The 19,260-nt window shown below is 61.3% G+C and overlaps 2 protein-coding genes across 3 annotated transcripts in view; one reads left to right on the top strand and one right to left on the bottom strand.

Annotated features, from left to right (window-relative positions):
* Positions 1-13,583, top strand: part of LOC308070425 (tyrosine-protein phosphatase non-receptor type substrate 1-like) — a 24,497-nt gene extending 10,914 nt beyond the window's left edge. Inside the window, exons 1-8 of one of the 2 annotated variants that reach the window (XM_080404317.1) lie at positions 1,358-1,840; positions 8,613-8,963; positions 9,223-9,540; positions 9,676-10,026; positions 10,306-10,407; positions 10,870-10,891; positions 11,302-11,341; positions 12,088-13,583. In XM_080404317.1, coding sequence (XP_080260443.1) covers positions 1,762-1,840; positions 8,613-8,963; positions 9,223-9,540; positions 9,676-10,026; positions 10,306-10,407; positions 10,870-10,891; positions 11,302-11,341; positions 12,088-12,342 — 1,518 coding nt within the window. In that variant the 5' untranslated portion in view covers positions 1,358-1,761 and the 3' untranslated portion in view covers positions 12,343-13,583. The other variant, XM_080404316.1, reaches the window with a different exon arrangement.
* Positions 12,488-19,260, bottom strand: PDYN (prodynorphin). The gene is made up of 3 exons (XM_080404372.1): positions 16,934-19,260; positions 16,085-16,232; positions 12,488-15,782 (listed from the first exon to the last, which is right to left on the bottom strand). Exons 1-3 carry the CDS (start codon positions 16,951-16,953, stop codon positions 15,216-15,218), a joined length of 735 nt encoding a protein of 244 aa, XP_080260498.1. The 5' UTR covers positions 16,954-19,260; the 3' UTR covers positions 12,488-15,215.

The raw sequence follows: 19,260 nt of genomic DNA, 5'->3' as shown, positions 1-19,260 counted from the left end.
GCTGAATGCAACACATGGGTGTAGCTGAGGCCGAGGGGGAGGCTGGCGGGGATGGGAATGCGTGCAGGCTGACGCTGTGCGCAGACTGATGGTGCCAAGTCACTTCAGATATCTTTGCTGTTTGTTTGTGCGAAGCTCTAAATAAAGCCGACAGCCCCAGCAGCTGCCTGGGGAGAGAGGAGGGAGCTGGCAGCCAGCCCCCCGGTGCTGCCCTCGAGGTCCGGCCCGGTGTGGGAGAGCAGCTGGATGTGATCTGGGGGTGCTGGGTGCTACCTGTGTATGCTGGGGCTGGGAGCTCCTGCTCAGCCCTGGTCTGCAGAGCGTCTGCCCCCTCCCTGGGTGGGCAGAGGGGAAAGCAGGGTGATTTTGGGAGCTGCCAGCATCATGTCTGGCTGCAGGTGGACTGTGCCCATGCAGGGCACTGGGGAACAAGCTGGCCCCTGTCCTGGCCTTGCTGAAGTGCCCGTGGGTGGTGGGAGAAGCTGCAGCAGGCACAGGCAGTGGAGGACATGTCCTTGTGTCTCCCCAGGAAGGACTTTGTGTCAGGGAGAAGCAGGGGAGTGCAGGGATGTGCATCCTAGGGATGCTCTCATCCAGATGCCCTTGGCACCCTCCCTCAGTTTCATCTCCCATTGCAGCTGCCTCGGGCTCTTGCCTCTCCCTGCCACAGGTTCCTGATGAGGGGACATTGTGAGGATGTCCCCATGCTGCCAAGGCTGCCAAGACAGGGACAGGTCTTCCCTCTCCATCGCCATCCACCCCAGCAGTCTGTGCTGCACTGGGGTCCCCTCCTTGCTCGGACCCTCCTGGGCTGAGCCGGCCTGCCTGCATGGCACCGCCACAATGCCACTTGTGCCCCTGCCACCGGCTGTCCCAGCTCAGCCGTGGGCCCTTGGGGGGCACAAATCGCCCTGCGTGTCCAGCAGCCCCGATGGTGCGTGCACCCTGCCCCCCAGTTCCAGCACAGGGCCCCAAGCCGTGCTGGTGGCCACGCTGGCCCTGGCACAGGAAGCCTGTGGCCAGCTGGGGGACCCCAGCCCCCCACCTGGCAGCCCTGGTGCCACTCAACCATCCTTCCTCTGCCCCAGCTGCTTCCTCCTCCCGCCTGCCCTGGGCGCTTCCTCCTGGCCCGGGGCGGGCCGGGCACCCCGGGGCTCCTGGCAGCCCTGCCCGGGGGTCCCGCGGCACCGGCCCGGGGGGTGTCCCCCAGCCCACCTTAAGGCGGCGGCGCACCGGGGGTGCCGTTACCAAAGCAACTTCGCTCCGGGCCGGGCGGTGCTGCCTTCGCCCCCGCCACCGGGAAAGCGGCCTGAGCGCGGGGCGGGGAGCGCGGGGGGGGGGGTGTGTCCCCGCGCCGGGCCGGGCCGGCCCCATCCCGCCCCGGTGCCACGGCAACGGAGGCGGCGCGGCGGCGGGCGGCAGGCGCGGCTCCGCTCGGCACCGGGGCACGCGCCCGCCCGGGGCCCCGCCGCGGCGGCCCCGTCAGAGCCCCAGGGCCGGGGCAGCGCCCGCGGGCGGCGGGGCCGCGCGTGTGCTGCGGGGCGGGGGGGGGGCGGCCGCGGGGCGGGGGGCAGCCCTCCTTCCTCATTTTGGGGCTGAGAAGAGCGATTTCCTTCTCCAGCTGCAATTCAGCTTTTTTTTTTTTCCCTTTATGTTTTTGCCTTTTTTTTTTTTTTTTCTGCTTTAACATAAAAAAGCGAAGCCCGCCGCGGAGCCGCGCTTTGAAGCCGCTCCGGTCTGCGCTGCCCAGCCGGAGCCGCGATGGAGCCGCTGCCCCGGGGCCCCGGCCGCGCCGCCTGGCCGCTGACCTGCCTGGTGCTGCTCTGTCTGCGCTGGCCAGGTAAGCCATGGCTGCCCTGCCCGGCTCCCCCCTGCTGCCACCCCCCTGCCGCTTTGGCTCCTTTGCCATCCCCCCTCCCCTCCATCTCTCCCTGCTGCCCCCCGCCGCGCGCCCGGTTTGACCTTTCCGCGGGGTGACCTAGAGCGCCGGTTGGGGGGGAGGGGGGCTCTCTCTGCGGCCCCTCTGGAAGCAAACTTCCAGGCGGACATTCCCCTTTTCCAGCGAGACGAGGGAAGCAGGCAGGGACGTGAAAAGGCATGTTGTTCCACCCGTGTGCTGGCACCCCTTGCCAGCTCCCTCCGAGGCAGATCTCCAAGCGGCCCGGGGATGGGGGAGCGGTGGAGCCGGGCGAGGGGGGGGCTGGCGAGGGCTGCCGGCCTCCTCTGCCAGCAACTTGTTTTTCTTGCTGCCCTCTTGCTTCCCCCGCTGGTGTACGCAGTCCTGGCTGCTCTACCCAACTGTTGAGCACCGGAGCGGTGGGATTGCATCGTCCTCCCAGGCACCAGTGCTGGCCTGGGGCCACCTCGGGCTGCTGCGCCAGCCCCAGCGGGTTCCCCAGTGGGTACCCCAGTGGGTACCCCAGCCCTCCCTGGGGCTCCACCGGGCCCTGGTGCACGCTCGGGGATGCAGCCTGGGGAAGGGATGATCAGAGCGCGTGCCGCTCCCCGCCTGTTTCCCTTCCCTTATGAGCAGTGGGAAGTTTCTCGCCCCACCGCCGGCGAAGCCCCATGGTGGCTGCTGCTTTCAAGGATGTTTCCTTTCTAGGATGTTTCATTTCGTTGCTCTTCGTCTCGGGCGATATCGCCAAGCAATTGCTGTCCTCCCTGCCTGGCGCTGTCTGCACCTTCGGGGAGGGATGGGGCTTTTTGGGCAAACCTCCTGGGGCAATCGCAGTGCACGTGCAGGAGATCTCACTGCTGAGTGTTTTGCCTGATCTGTCCAAATTGCGCACCTTCCAACCGGGTCCTGCTACACGCAGCCCAGCCCAGGCTCCCACGTGGTTGACACGCTTGTCCCACATGAGGGAAAGCCACGTTCTCCCAGGCCCATTGGAAACGTTGACTGTCAGAGTTTCACTTGGGCAGAGAGTTGAGCGCAAACTTGAGCAGAAAGCAAATGCTTTCAGCACAGCACTCCTGGCTTTGAGTTGCCTGATCACAACTGAGAAGTGTTGGCCCCGAGCTGAAAACTCCCGGTTGCTGAAAGCCAAGAAGGCTTTGGCGGCGAGAGCGGCTCCAGCGAACCGTTGCGATTTCCTGCCATGAAAGAATGGCTTGAGCAAAGCTCCTGAGTTAATTAAACGTGGCCTTGGAGTAAGAACCCCATTTTTCCAAGGCAGCCATAGGGAAAGAGCTGTCCTGGGGCAGAAAGCCCTGGGTTGCAGGGTGTTTTGCATCCCTGATTCCAGGTGCAAGCACACAGATTTTTTATTTCTTTTTTTTTTTAATTTCCACCCCCACACAGTGCAGACCCTGCAGTGAGCCCCTCCTGGGCCACGGCTCAGGCTAAGCCTGAACTCCAGAAGAGCTGGCCCAGGCTCCTGTGCCAGAGGGCAATTGCTTCGACAGCGCTTCTGCAGAAGCAAAGGGAAAAGGGAAGGTCCTGCAGGAGATCTTCCTGTAGGACAAAGAGGAGTGAGATGCTGGGAAACCAAATTGCAAAGCCCTGTTGCAAAATCTGTGCCGTGCGGGCGTTTCTTGATGGAGGGTTTCAGCTGCGCTTCCCAGAGCCTCCTCTAAAGAGGAAATCTGTTTGGTTGTGGGGCTCTGGCTTTCAAGCTGAATTTCTGCTAATGCTGTAGGAGGAACGCTCGCAAATGGTGGCTGCGTGTGATCCGAGGCTTCCTCTGATGTCACGCATGTAAAATATAGCCTTTACTATAACCGTCCCCATGCTGCTCTGGGATTTGCATAGCACTTGACAGCTATCCCCAGGTCTCTTCTTGTCTTCCCCCGAACTGTGGATTCCAGGCCCCTTTTATAGGCAGCACCTGTTAGTTCCCCGCCGGCAGCCCCACTGCAGGTGAAATTCCAGCAGGATTATTTTGGGGCTTCTCTTGCCCATCAGCCTGTTCCTTTAAGGAGTGATCTTGGAGCTCTGGATGCCGGTGACCAGCTGCACGTTGCTTCTGGAGCATGCAGCCCTCCTCTCACCATCCTGGAGCTCCTTACCCAGCTCCTTTGGAAGAAAAAAAAAAATTTAAATCTATTTTTATCAGGAAGCATCCAAGCAGCCTCTCCTGAATTAAACCCCGGCCTCTGGCAATCTGTTCAGTATCAAATACTTCAAAAGGTGGAATATAGCAAAAAAAATGTGTCACTGAGGTGGAAAACTTGCACTGCAGTGAGAGGGCTGGGGATTATTTTGCTCTCAAATTAAACTGAATAACAGGAGGGAGGCTCTGCCAGACCAGGCGCAGCACGATGCATGTGCTCGTGCCTCTTCTCTGGGCTGGAAGTGCTCTGGGTCCGCATTGCGAGGGTGCTCCCACCTACGTGGGAACAGCCACGTGCTGATTTTCAGGGCCCTAAACCCCTTTGATAATTCTGGAGCGTAAGACAGAGCAAACTACAAGGTCAGAGCACCTAAAGTCCCCTCGATCTTGGGGGCAAACAGTTTGTACTCTGATGCTAGGTGATTTGATGTCTGAGAAAATAGTGTCATTGGGTGGCACTGGGAATGTGCAGGTGGGAGGCAAGTTTGCGCTGAAGTGGTGCTTGTGGTGAGAAATCGTGGTGCGTCCCATGTGTTTGCAGCATGAAGACCCCCCTCCCTGCATCCTACTCCTGGTGCAAGAGCGTGTTGTGAGCATACAGGGCTCGCACAGGCTGCTGGCAAATCTCTGCTGGGAAGGGGCTCAGCCAGATTCCTGGCCCCACCACTCCTTGGGGCGAGCACCCAGAAAGGGGAAGGAGGAGAGACGTCTTCTGCTGGGTACAAGGAGAAGCTGCCTTCAGGGGGAAGGGAGGAAAGGAGCTTCAGTGGAAACTTTGCATTTTCTGACTTGCATATACTGGAGTTTTCTATCAACTTCCCCTTTGTGTTTTCCCACGATGAGGGTGGTGGGTGCATCCTCGGGGTGCTGCTGCTGCTGCTGGAGTCTGAAGGTGTTTCTGAGCACGTGGTGGATCAGGTTAGCCCTGGTGCAGGGTAGGCAGGTGGAGAAGTTGGTTGGTCTGACTGGACTCATGCTGCTCAGCCGGGAGGTGTGCGTGGGTCTTGTTATGGCAGCGTGGTGTTAACACGGCATATCATGGCTGGAGCTCACCTATAATAGATCTCCAGCAAACCCCGCGCAGCGTGATCTGAAGAGCAGTGGCCAAGCAGAGCTGTGTGTGAAAGTCTCCGTAACGTGGTGGCTCACAACAGAATGCATGGGGAAAATATGTGAAAAGCCTCATTTAGTCCTATCCGAGAGGCTCTGTAGAGCCACAGGGTGTTCTCCGCAGTGACCGAGAGACTGAGCGCTGCCAGTGGTGCCTCCTGGCAGGCTGTGCTGGGGGCAGCGTGAAGCCCCTTATTCCCTGGCTGCTCTGGGAGCAGCAGCACCGCCAGAAAAGCCCTACTGCAGTGGCACTTCTGGCAGCCTGTTGCTGCCCGACAGCACGCGCCCTGCCTGCAAATCCCTTGGTGCAAGGAGCAGGCAGGGTGCTCTCACGCCGCTGCCCGGCGAGGAGGTGATGCAGGCTGGGCGGTGTGAGATGCATGCAGACCATCGGCAGCCTGGCTGCAAACGTGGGCTCTTGCAGAGGCAGCCCTGCTGCCTGCAAAGCAAATACCCCCTGGAACCCCAGGGAAGCAGAAGCCTTGTGCCGAGGTGGGGGGGGGCTGTGGCCCCGGGCATGGCTTCACCCAGCCACGCGTGGTTTAACTGCCCGGTGCTTTTGCAGGTGTTGCTCTGAGACCCCATCTCTGCAAAGAAATGTGCTTTGAGGCCGGGCAGCGCTCGTGCTGCTCGCCCTGACCATGCTCCGGCGCTGGGGTTGGCTCCGGGACCCCAAGGCGGGTGCTTCCCCTGGCTCTGTCCCCTCTGGCGTGGCATGTGCCTCGTGGGGAAGTGGACAGATGGAGGGAGGGAGGATGAAGAGGAAGCGCTCGGCTGGCTGCAGGCTGGGCTGGGCTTGGCTGAGTGGGGTGGCGCTGGCCCCCCTGAGCAGGGCAGCTCCCCCCGGTGCAGTGGACCCTCGAGGAGACACCTTGAGGGTGGGTCACCACCCTGCAGAAGTTGCTTTTACACGGGATTATAGAGGGGAGCAGTGGGTGATGTGTTCATCACAGGGCACAGAGCCCCTGCAGGGGGAGGGAGCCTGGCTCCTGGCCCCTGCTTCCCACGGCTGCACGCAGGCTGCACAGCCCTTGCTGCATTGCAATGCCACCTGCTAATGCGTGGTGAGGCAGCACTGGCTTTATTTGCCCAACTTGGTGGAGTGAACAATTAGCAATGTGACCACCCTGGGCATGGGAAGGGGCTGGGGGGTCTGTGCAGTGGGTGCTCTGTGCCCAGGGCAGCCCAGTCCCCCGCCTGTGTCGTGTCCCCGTGTGGAGGCTCATCAAGAGGTGGGTGATGCCTTTCAGACTTCCTCTGGCCATTTCTCAACTGCTTCTTGCGAAAGGTCTGGGGGCAGGAGGCAGCAAGCTCGGGAGGTGCCACAGCAGCGGAGGCTGGCAATGCATGCCCTGTGTCACAGCCCTGCTCTGCGCAGGGCTGCACGAGCTCCTGCTGAGGGCCCGGGCTCGCCCCGATTTGGGGGGTCACCTGAGAAATGTGGGCTCCCCTCACCTTGCAGAAGCTCAGGGTGCTGCTGCTCAGACACAAGACAGAGGAGGCTCAGCCTGAACGACTCATTCGGACGTGACACTAATCAGGTTTCCATGCTTTTGTGCTTGTCTTATGGGACAAACTTGTTTTGGTGCTGAGCGCTGCTACTGCGTCAGCCTTGGCGTGGCTTCGAAGGGAAGCACCAAGGGCTGAAGGTTTTGGCTGCGAGCATCAGCCTGTGCCGGGGAGGCAACGGACTGATGCCCTGGGCAAAAGGTTTTTAACCTGGGGAGTCTGTAGAAAGTGTGGTCCTGGTGACTTTGGCCATTGAGACTGAGTAATTGTGCAGTGAGAACATCTGTGGGTACATCAAATACCGCTGGAAGTCAGAAGGGATTAACAGCTGCCAAAAATCCTCTCCAGTAGGAGCCAGCTGTGGCTGAGAGGGGTCAGAGCAGCTCATCCTGCAGTGGGTCCTCCTGGGAGCATCCAGCCGAGAGTTTTGTCCCATGCTCGGGGTGGCTGTGGTGGGGGCTGTGGAGGTTCCAAGGGCAGTGTTTGCAGGAGTCGCTGCCCTGGGTTTTTCTGCTGTGAGAGATGTGGGGTGCAGCTGGAGCCCTCCAGCCAACAAGGCTGGGGAGCTGGCTGTGCTGATGCGGCTCCCACATGCCCAGGATGCTGGTCCATACGTGCTCAATGCTGCTCAGCTGCAGCAGGAGTTACCTGCTCAGATATAGTAGTCTCTGGTTATCGCCATCCTGGGAAGTGTTTAAAAAATGCATAGATGCGATGCTTGGGGATGTGGTTTGGTGGTGGACTTGGCAGTCCTGGGTTAATGATTGGACTTGATCTTAAAGGTCTTTTAATCTTAAAGATTCTATGATTCTGTGTGAGCGTGACACTGGTTCTGTGTGCCACTTGCCAGCTCCGGGACTGCAGCAGCCAGCAGTGCCTGGCCCCTGTTAGCAGCAGGCAGATTTAAGTGGTTCTCCCACCTCTCTCACACGTTGCTTTAAAATGTTCCTTTGAGCAGTGACCTGTATTGAAATCTCATTCGATTCAGTTGCAATAACTGTATCGGCATGGCAAGCACTGCCGAAGTTAACCCCTGGAGGAGCAGTGCTGCGCGGTGGCTCTTCCTTCTCCTGCAGCTGTTTTTGGGGAGCAGCAGCAGCAGCACCGACTCCTGGCGCACCGCACTGATGCGGCGGTGAGCTCGGACCCTTGTCCCTGCCGGCTCTGGCTGCAGGTCCGCCGAGGTGGGTTTTGGTATTGCCTGTCCTTGGGGAGAGCGGAGACCCTGCGCTTTTCCTGGAGACCTTGGGAGTTTCTCCCAGCCTGACAGTGCATGCGGGAAGGTGCGTTGGCACCCATGGGTGCTTAGGTGGGGGTCGCTTGGGACAGCACCTTTCTGTTTGTGCGGGGACGACGGTTGGCTGGATTAGGGAATGTTGCTATTGAGGTGCTCCGAAGGGGACTGCTCTCCTCTGTTGGTGACAAGCGGGAATGGCGTCTGCCTGGCTGGCACCGGTACGGCTAATGGCTGTGCTCCGCTGGCCTCAGCGGAGGCTTGGCTTCGGTGCAGAAATGGGGCAGGTTCAGCGCAGAAAACGCAGTATTGCATCTGCAAGGGGAGCTTGCTTTCTGGGGCACCTTGCATTTTGTGCCCTTGTCTCCTCCTGACTGACAAAGCCAAGCGGCTACAGAAGGTGGCACGGCGTGTGTGGGCAGCTGGGATGTGCTCGATGTTTTAGCTGTGCAGAGTACATGCCATGTGCTGTTATCTAGCAAAGCTCCGGCCAGCTCCGCCGCTGTGACCTGCGGGCAGAGGTCTGTGCCGGCTGCTGTAACCGCAGCCTCTCCCCTGGGCTCCTGGTGCTGGCACAACCCTGTCACCCAGGGGCCCCGCTGACCAGAGCCGTGTGTCCAGCCTGTCCCGTGGCTGGGGAGGGCAGGTGGGGACCCTGGCCAGGCGTGTGGTGCCAGGTGGGACTTGGTCTGTTTTTTCCCCAGGTGCGGGTGCCCAGGCGGGTCAGAGCTTCCAACTGCAGCAGCCCCAGACCAAGGTGTCAGTGAACAAGGGGGAGATGTTCACCCTGACCTGCACCACGTCCGGAGATGGACCCCTTGGCCCTGTGAAGTGGCTGAAGGGCTGGGGCAGCGAGAACGAGACCATTTACGACCAGACAGGCTCTTTCCCTCGTGTGACGAGGGCAGTCAGTGGGTCTGATGTGGACTTCACCATCCACATCATGGATGCTCGCCTCGAGGATGCCGGCAGCTATTACTGTGTGAAGTTCAGCAAATCACTGGGTGGTGTTCAGGTGTTTCAGCACGGCAAGGGCACAGAGGTGTCCGTGCACGGTGAGTGGGGCTCCCAGAGCAGCTCCCGGTGGATGCCAGCCCTGTTGGGCGCAGCCCCCAGCACAGCCCAGCCCAGCACGGTGGGCTCTGCTGTGGGTGAGCGGAGATGGGGAAGGGGCTCGGGGGCCGGTCCCAGGAGGGTTCTGTGGGCCACCCCCGGGCAAATCTGTGCCCCCACGGGAGACCCCGCTCCCTGCAGCCCCGGGGCCGTCTGGGGGTGGCAGAGCCTGGTCTGATGGCCCCACACTTCTTCCCACAGCCAAACCCAGCCCCCCGGTTGTGTCCGGGCCCCAGCACAGAGCGGGGCCGGGGCAGTCGGTGCCTTTCACCTGCACGGCCGGGGGGTTCTTCCCCAGAGACATCAGCGTGAAATGGTTCAAGGACAGGAGCCCAATTTTGGCTCGGCAGCCCCAGATCATCACCCCTGAGCAACTGAAATCCTCCTACAACATGTCCAGCACCCTGACGGTGATGCTGAAGGAGGACGACGTCCGCTCGCAGCTCGTCTGCGCGGTGCAGCACCCCACGCTGACGGCCCCACTGACGGGGATGTACCAGCTCAGCAAAGCCCTGCGAGGTGAGGGCTGGGAGGGGAGTCGGCGCTTGAGGTGCCCAGCTTCTGTGGGGCTGGGGGTCCTGGGGCAGGGACAGGGCACCCTGCGGGGAGCAGAGCCAGGGGACACTAGGCACCAGGCGCTGCCTTTCTTCCCAGTTTCCCCCAGTGTCCACGTGGATGCTGACCGGCTGAGCCTCTCTGAGGTGAACAAGACCGCGAACTTCACCTGCCACGTGAAGGGGTTTTACCCGCGAGGGGTGACCATCACCTGGCTGGAGAATGGGACGGAGATAAAGGTGGAGAACACCTCCCAGCCGGTGGAGACCCCACAGGGCTTGTTTGAGCTGAGCAGCCTGCTGCAGGTCCAAGCAACGGAGGAGAAGAACGGGTCCATGTTCACCTGCCGAGTGGTGCACGACGCCCAGGACCCCATCAGCAGGACGGCCACCCTGCAGATCACTGCCCCAGCCAGGGATGGACTGAGCAACTGGTCCCAGGCATATAATGGTGCGTGGAAGCCACTAGGCTGTGGTCCCTGCCGGGGAGACTAAGATGTCACTCGCCTGAGAAAGCGCAAACTCCCACCAGAATCTGGTTCAAGGACACAAATCTCCACGGTGGGGGAGGGGGGAGGGAGGAGGGAGGAGGGGCGTGATGCTGGCAGGTACTGAGCTGTCATTGTCTGTGATTCAGGCGTCATCAGGTCTACCCAGCTGTAAGGCTGCAGGGACATGGTTGGTACCAGTGTTTTCAGGCCCGTGGTGACCCTTTTCTTTCATCTTTCAGGCAATTTGCTGGTCATCTATATCGTGGTGGGAGTGGTCTGCACTGTGCTGGCACTGCTGGTGGCTGCCATTCTTTACCTCATCCGAGCAAAGCAGAGCAAGGGTAAGGAAACAAAGTGCATGGCAAGGAAGCAGCTGCTCCCGACCCCCTTCTCCCTCTCTCCTGCGCATCACTGCTTGGAGGCTGAATTCATGCCTGTGCTGCTGCAGCCCCTGCCCAAAGGGCAGGATGGAGCAGAGCTGGCCAGGTTGTTTGCAGGCTGCAGGGAAAGCTCTGCCTGCTTGCTGCTGCATGCCAGTGCCTGCCAGCAGCAAACGTGTTGTTCCTGGTACCTAAAATGTCTGACACCCCCCTGCCCTCTGCCAGGAGCATGTGGTAAATGGAGTGAAACTCCACAAAACTGCAGGAACTTGCCTCTGGGAAAAGATGTGTATCTGCTCCTGCAGCAGTCTCTGCACTCTGCATGTGGGTTTTCGTGCCCAGGGAAGCTGGGGGTGGGTGCGGGTGGTGTGTGTATGTTGTTTCCTAAACTATTTCTTTCCTAAACGATTTTTCTTCTGGCAGGTAAAAGCTCACCATCTGCTAGGTAAGTTCACATCTTCTCTAGTCACTGAGTAACCCGTGAGCACTCTGAGCTGGACACCTCCAGCCTGCAAAGGGGGTCCCTTGGGATCAGGATGGAGCTGGATGCCCAAGTTTGTTGCAAAAGGAAAGGCAGGAGCGCAAGCTTCGCCAGTCTCCCTGGTTGTGGTTCTGCCCCTGCAGTGATCTTGTACCCGAACTCTTGGCTTTAGTGAGGCTGAATGAGCAGGTGGGAGCCAGGTCCCCAGCCTGCAGAGGTGTAGCTGGACCAGGACGTGAGCAGATGCTCACTGGTGAGGACTCGTGCTGCTGCAAGGACTTGGTTTTGCATCTGAACCTCCCCAGCTGCTCCATCACTAGGGAAGAGGCAACGGGGCGCTCAGTCAATCTGACTTATTTTGTTCCCCCTTTCAGGTTACACGAGCCGGAGAAGAGCAGCGAGGCCACTACCCAGGTGTGTTGCTTGACCCGGCACGCAGGGAGGGAGCGCAGCCAGGGGCAGAGGCAGGAGCTGGAGGGTGGTGGTTCCTGCGTGAAACACCTCCGTGTCTCCAGTGGAGGGTGGTGGTTCCCCTGTGAAACATCTCAGTGTCTCCACGCTGTGGCTGGAGAGGGAAGAGAAGCTGCCCCAGGGATGGGGTAGCCACTTCCCAGCATCTTTTCTGCCTTCGCCCTCTCCTCCCCCTCCTCCTCCTCCTCCTCCTCCTCCTCCTCCTCCTCCTCCCAGGAAAGTCTGGGTTAGTGCTGCCTGCAGAACCAGCTGTGCGATAGCCGGCCAGGCTATTTGTGGAGTTATTTTGCATTTGGTGACGCCGTTGCGGGCAAAGTCGTGATCAGCAGCAATCTGCCTGTCCCACCCAGCCTCTGCCAGCTCCCACGTGGGCATCGCTGGGCAGCCTGGCCCCTGCCCAGCCCTGCCAGGACGGGGTGATGGTGGGGCTGCAGTAGTGGCTCTTGAATCGCGGTGGTGGCTCCCAAGGCTGTCAGTGGCAGCTGTGGCTGATGGTTTTGAAGATGTAGCATGGGGTAAAGCATTGCTACAGGATTGTTTCCCCCTGTACAAGCAGAGACTGAGCTGTCCCAGGTCACAGCTGCAGCTGGATTGACCTCAGTGAGGGGCTTTGGGTTGGTGCCTGGGTGGACACGGTGGGGGCTCCTCTCTTGTCCTCCCAGAGGAGGAACTTTTGGTGCCTCACACAGGAGTCCGACCCCAACAACCTGACCTACGCAGACCTGAACTTTGACAGAGAGAGGAAGACCATCCGCCGGATGGTGGAGATGAGCCAGCAGTCAGAGTACGCCTGCATCCAGACCAGCCAGGCACCCACCAGCGATGACAACCTCACCTACGCCGACCTGGACATGGTGCACCTCAGCAAGGCACCCAGGCGACCGGCCCCACGCCCTGAGGAGGCCAGCTCAGAGTATGCCAGCGTCCAGATCCCGAGGAAATGAGCAAGGCTGCAGCAGCTGCCGGGACCCCCTGTCTCACGGGGAGCCGCCCTGCTCCTCTCCAGGAGGGTTTTCTTGGAAGCACCAAGAGTGATGTGAAGATGCACTGCGGTACCCGCGTTTGGGGATGGAAGTGGAGCCACCAATACTGTGAGGGTTGGCTCCCCCCCACAGAGACCCAGTTTTGGAGGGCAACTTGGTCCTGGGGCTGCCGGCTCCATCCCTTTGGGGCTGCTCAGCCTTGGGATGCCAGGTTTGCCTGCCAGCCGCTCCTTGAGAAGCTCCAGCCGGGCTGAGGGGATGGGGACAGTGACTCCGTGCCAGCTGCCATGGGGATGCTGCTGCCTGGCCAGGCTCGCACGGCTTCCCACAGTGCCCTGACCCTGCAGGGACCAGCTGGGGCCCCTGTGCTGCCTTCTGCTGCCGGCGCCTGAAAACAAACTTTGGCTTTAAAGGAAGGACCGAAGCGTCCACCTCTCTCTTCCCAAGTGTCCCTTCTGCGGGACTTCTGTCTCGCACCAAGGCCAATAAGGCTGGGAAGGCTGGTGAGCCGAGCCCCCCTGCTGCAGGCTGTCCCCCATCCTGCTGCCCGGGGAGGCTCCAGGTACAGCTTCCTGGCACCGAGCATCCTCCTCCTCCTCATCCTCTGCACAGCCTTGCCCCACACAGGGACCCACCAGCGCTGCCCCAGGCTTGTACAAAGCGTGCAGCTCCACGCCAGCTGGGCTGCGGGTGCCCCCGCCAGCCTGGCACCCCCCCGGAGCTCCCCACAGGTACTGTGTAACATGTTTTGACTGTTTGACATGTAACTATTAATTTTTAGAGCTAAACCCCAATGTTTTGTGTTGTACGTGGGTGTACTGCTGTGTACTTAACACTAGAATAAGATGTGCAAAATTAAGACAGAGGCCTCAGTAAAGACCTCTAAGCCCTGTAGAGTTTATAAGAGTTTTACATGGCCTCCCCGCAGCTCTGCTGCGGGGGCCAGGCAGACTCCCCGCAGCCCACCCGTGGGGACAAGTGTCTTCCATGTGCCACCGCATCGCTGGCTCCTGCAGCACCCAGGTGGCCTTGCAGCAGCAGGCAGGCATGGGGCTGGCCCCCCGTGGCTGCTGGGGGGGGCAGGGGGGCCTGGTGATGCTTTGAGAATCATGTGACTGCTTGTACAGACTTTCCTTTTTTTTTTCTTTTTGCTTGCAAGATATTTTTATAATAAAAGTGAAGAGTCCCGTGCTGCTCCTGCACCTCCCTGTGTCCCCGTGCTTGGGGCTGTACCTGGTCACAGGCACTGGGGGTGCGTGGTGGGGTGGGGGGCCTGTATGTCCTGCAGTGAGGTGGGGGGGGTCTCATCCTGCACAGCCCCGTGGTGTGCTGCACAGGGAGGGAAGACAGCAGGAGCTGGAGGTTGGGATGGGGGTTATGGTGCTGCTTCCCCTGGGTAGCGTGAGGGAGGGGAGCAGCCCACCCCAAGGGCAAGGACAGACCAGCGTCTGGCCAGCTGCATCTTTAGGTGCCCCCGTTCTCTGGGAGCTGAGCTGGTGTGCCCAAAGCGGGGTGCAGGCAGGCCGGGTGCTGGCCACAGCCTGTGCCTTGGGTGAGCTGAGCGTGCCAGTGCTCTGCAGTGACCTCCCCCCATTCCCACCCCGCAGCCGGCGCCTGGGCCGTGGCTGGCACATGAGGTGATGGTGCCTTGTGGAGAGTGAGGCCACAGAGGAGATACTCAACAGGAGGGCTGCTGCCCGGGCCGGGTGTTCCCAGCACTGAGCTGCTGCCGGTGGGCTTGTGCCCTCCTCAGAGCGTGAGGGGGAAGGGGACAGCTTGCCCACTGCCCTTCCCGGCTGGGGCAGCTGCCATGATTCCCCCGGGAGCCTCCCCTGGGTGCAGCTGGGGGTGAGTGGGTGGTCCCGCTGTGCTGCGGGAGGTCCCCAGCCAGCACCTGGGGTGCACCTGAGCATCCCTGCCCTTGCTGGGCTGGGGGGCCCTGCCTCCCCTGTGGCAGCAGCGATGGGGTGTGTGGGGTCCCACATTCCCCCTTGGCACCCATGGCACAAGGAAGGTGCCACCATGTGCTGCCTGTGTGGTATCCCAGCCCTGGGCACCCACAGCCCCCTCAGGCCCCAGCTTGGGGTGCATGGTTCCCTCATGCTGAGGGCTTGGTCCTCACTGTGGAAGATGCTCAGCACCTGGCACGGCTTCAGCTTCATTGGCATCTGCCTTTTATTGGCTGCGGGGGGGAGCAGGGGCTGGGGCAGGGGTCGAACCCTGCCTCGGGGGTCGTTCTTGGAGGGGGAAGCCCAGGGGCACCAGGTGGGTGCTGGGACAGGTGGGAGGTGGCGAGTGGCTCCGGGAGGGGAGTTGGGGTTGTGCTCAGCCGGCTGCCTGCCCCGGTGATGGTTCCGTGGCACCAGCCCTGCCCAGCCCCCTCTCCCCACGGTGGTGCTGGCTGTGTGAGCCATCTACCAGCCCAGAGGGCCTGATCCTGCCCCGTTTCATCCTTCCCACTGCTCAGAGGCCATTGCCCTATACATCAGCTGTGATGTTTTCCAGACCCAGCTGCGCTTCTTCAGCTGCGGCAGGGTGCAGGCTATGTCCCCCCACCTTGATTTGCCCCCTGGAGCCCTGGGGCTGGATCCACGGCCACACCACCAGCAGCCGGAGGAGTGGTGCTGTCCCCTCGACGCACAGGGTCCCTAAGGGATGGGCAGGTGAACCAGAGAGGGACAACTGGGGAGGGGGACTGACCCATGGTCACCTAGGGGGATGAGGCAGGGGTGACACCGGCCACACTGGGCTGGGCGGGGGCTGGGGCTGGGGGTGATGGCGCAGTCTGGGCTGGCAGTGTGGGGACCGTGGTGCCGCCCATCCCACACCTGGCTCTATAGGTCCGAGACCTCCCCTGAGTAGGCGCTGGGGTCCTCGTCTGACCGTGTGGTGACCTTGAACTGCCGCCGCAGGAAGCCCCCATAGCGCTTTTGATTGTCCCACTTGAGCTTGGGCCGGATCCGGCGCATGAAGCCACCATAACGCTTGTGCAGCTCTGCCAGCTCCTGCCCCTCGGCCCCAGCGCCCGTGGGCTCCTCAGCCCCAGCGCCCACCGGCCCCGGGTAGTCCTCAGGGGCCGCCCGCTCCCCCGGCTTGCGGCCAAAGCCCCCAAACTTCTTGCTGAAGCTGCCCTTGCTGTGGGCATTCTCGCGCAGCAGGGCAAGCAGCTTCCCCTTGGCCATCTTCTTCATGAAGCCCCCATAGCGCTTGGCCGGTGCCATCGGCAGCTCCCCAGGACCCAGCTCCTGCTCCGGCTCTGCCTCGTCCTCCTCTGCCTCCTGAGGGGACGGGTCTGTCCCTTCAGCCAGGGCCACCAGCGGGGCCAGGAGCGCCAGCGCCTTCCTGCACGTCTCCCACTCGGGTCCGGGTGGCGAGGAGCCCTGGCATTCCCACAGGCACATCTGCAAGACAGCGGCCGCAGTGGCCCCGGGGTGCCCGCCAGCATCACCCCACTGCTCAGGGTGATCCCCTGCCTTCTTCCCACCCCGTGCCAGGGGTGCCCCTGCCCCAAGCCCAGGAGTCCGTGCTCACCATGCTGCCAGGCTCAGCAAGGAGCCGAAGCTTGCACCTTCCCAGCACCCTGGGGTGCCCACAACCATCACTGTGGCAACACCCAGCTTTGCTCACCATGCACTGGCACCCACGATGCCCCCGCTGCTGGGACCCCCCCCCCGGCTAATGGCTGCATGGGGCCAGCACTCACCAGGGGCCAGATGCTGCTCTCGGTGCCGTGGGTCTGTGCTGTGCAGAGGGAGCACTGGGTCACGCAGTCAGTGGATGCCGCTGTGGCCAGGGAGAGGCAGAGTGCCAGCGCCAGTGCCCGCTGTGCCATCTCACCCCGCATCCGTTGCCTGGGGGAAGGTGAGACAGCTCAGAGCCTGTCACCTTCTCCACGCTGGCCCTGGGGAGCCCATCACCACGCCGCTGGCACCCTCGGTGTGGGACACCTACTGCCTCCACCTGTGTGGATGCTCCTGGGGATGTGCACCACGACCTGTGCCCGTGCCCGTGCAACTCACCTCCGGGTGCTGCTCCTGGTTCCAGGCAGGGAGAGAAGGGGGCAGGTCTGACCAGTGGGGACACCATGGGATGCGATCCCTTACCCTGGCTGCAGCCTGGTCCCTGGGGCAGGGACCACTCATCCCATCCCATCCCATCCCATCCCATCCCATCCCATCCCATCCCATCCCATCCCATCCCATCCCATCCCATTCCACCCCACCTCACCCCACCCCATCTCCCCCATCTCTCTTTCCATATCATTAGAAAGAAAAGACCCTTTTTCTCTTTAGCACTGAGTTTCTCTGCAATATTGTGATCGGCACGGAGGGGATTAATCACTGGCTCTCCCTCTCGGCCTTGGGGAAGAGCAGCACCGTGATCGGAGCCACGAGCAGGAAGGGAACCAGGGATGCCATCAGCTGGTATGGACTCACCCCACGCTGCTGTACCCCATGCCAGCACAGCCCGGCTCCCCTCCCTCCTGCCTGCCACTTCTGCTGAGCTGGTGCAGCAGGAGGGCGAAAAAGCCAGATTTCAGGTTCAAGCCTACCTGCAAACCGTGATCGCCATCCTTCAGCCTGCGGGGAGCCCTGTCAGAGCCTCTGGCCTCCACGGATGAAGCCAGGGAGAGCTGAACACACCGTGCAATAGCTGGGAGGGGGGCTGTGCAATGGCTGGGAGGGGGGCTGTGCCGACAGCAGTGCTCAGAGCCCCCCAGGTGAGGCTGGAGGGGCCGGTGCCAGCCCTGGTTGCAATGTCACAGGACTGTGGTGCCACCAGGACCACGATTGCCCCGGGAACAAGAGCCGACCCCAAAGGGGTGCACTGGCAGCAAGCACTGCCTGCTGCTTTTATCTGGGGTGGAAAGGCATGACCCAGAGGGATCTGTTACACATTAATGACGCATGTTAGAGACTATTGTCTTCTCCAGCAGTATCTGTTAATGTACTGTAATTGGTACTGATGAAGAAATGTTAATGCCACAGTATTAATTCATGCTAGATTAAAATTTAATTTGAATTATCTGCACCATTGTGTGTCAAGCCGTCTGCATTCCTTGGCTGCACCGCACACCGGCTCCACACAGCCCTCAGTGCATTACTTTGTCTCGCCTCGGCAGAGCGGCAGGTAACGGGGCAGGCAGGTGACCGGGCTGGGCATGGTGGGATCCCAGCCAGCCCTCACCACTGAGACACGGTGACAGTCCCCTACTGCCTCACCACCACCACGGCACCGATGGGTGAGGACTCACTAGCCACGCAGGTAGGTGCCAGCGGCAGCACCAAGAGGAATGATGCTCCCAAGAACAGCCACTGGCTGCTTCCCACCAGCCCCACCGGGAACCTTTGTCCCCCTCTTTTCCCACCCCCTTCCCCTCCCTCACCCCTGCTGTGCTCCTCTGCTGCTGGCAGCCCCGTGGGTGCTGCTGGAGCAGCGTGCGGGGGCCACGATGGCAACTTTCACCCCACGTGTGTCCGGCAGCTCGGGACAAGCTGCAGGTGCGACCAGCTCGGCACAGCTCGGTGTCATGGCATGTCGGACACGGCACGTCCCATTCCTGTCACCCAGCACCTGGCCCTGCTGCAGCCTCAGGGGAGCTGCAGCTCTCTGGGGCACAGCATGGCCAAGGACCACCCGCGCCTGGGCACCCTGGGACACCCCGCTGCAAACGTACCTTGTCCAGATGGTGCCATGAACGGCCCCACAGCACTCTGCCTGCTCCTGCAGCTGCGAGGGGACTGGCAAAACTGGGGCAGGAAAAGGGGAGGAAAACTAAGGGCTTTGGGCAAGAGCAAAAAGCAGCAGCACACAAAGGGAGGAAGAAGAAAAGCAGTGTAGGAGCTTGATCCTGCATTACCTGGAGGAGTCCCAAGGCTCCAGAGCTGTCGCTCCTGCAGAAACACCTCAGCGGGATCGTGGCAGTGTCTGGCAATGCCAACCACGGTCCCCGGCTGCCCCCAGTGTGTCCTACCTGTGTCAAGTGTCTGCCAGGTCCCCTTCTCCCCTGTCCTGTTTCCAGTTTGTTGCCCAGGCTTTGCCGGTGTGTGGAAAAGCTCTGAGCGGCATCTGTGCACACCGGGGGCCAGTTACAGACGGGGTGACCCAAGGAGGGACGGGGAAACCAGCACTGCGTGTGCCAGGCAGCCCAGAGACCGACTCCCCCGTCACAAATAACCTGTGATCATTTCTAGTGAGGGCTGCGAACAGCTCTCCTGCGCTGAGCAGCTCTCTCCCACCCCGCTGCAGCTCAGGCAGGTCAGGACCCTGCAGGTATTGCTGGTGGAGAAGAACGACCTTCCAACAGTTCCTTCCCTCACCTTTAAAACTGACCTGGAAACGCCACCAGGACAAGACTTCCCAAAAAAGTCAATGACTTTTGGAACAGAATTGCAGGAAAACCCAGCACTGCAGCTGGCGCTGCTGCTAGAGCCAAGTGGGGGGAGAAAGAAACCTCCCCCTGTCCCCTCTCCCCGCTCCCTTTGCCCCCTGAGCCCTGGGTGTCAGGGTGGCAAGCATGACATCGACATCGAAACAAACCCCAGCAAGGCTCTGGACAGCAGTTCATGGGCTACCAAATCGCTCGAGGAACGAGAGGAGCACCTGTGGCCAGGCGGGAGCCCCCAAAATAACTCAACAAGCCCAACCACAAGCCGCTCTCAACATCGCGGCTCGGGGGGGCGTTTTTAAAGAAAGTCACTCTCTGGTGAGCAGGAGCGATACCCCCGTGTGCCCACGCGATGTGAGCGGGATGGCGGCCCTGGCAGCCCTACCTGCCGCTGCTCCCCGTCCCGCCGAGTGCCAGCTCCACGAAGTCAGGATGGGTGCTGGGTGCTGGGTGTCCCTCCGCGGGCGTCAGGCTGAGCTGGTCATCGGTGG

This window comes from Falco punctatus (genome assembly GCF_963210335.1).
Source record: "Falco punctatus genome assembly, chromosome: 10".
NCBI classification, from domain to species: Eukaryota; Metazoa; Chordata; class Aves; order Falconiformes; family Falconidae; genus Falco; species Falco punctatus.
Note: the sequence above shows the minus strand (reverse complement) of the source record. Positions and strands in the feature narration are given on the sequence as shown.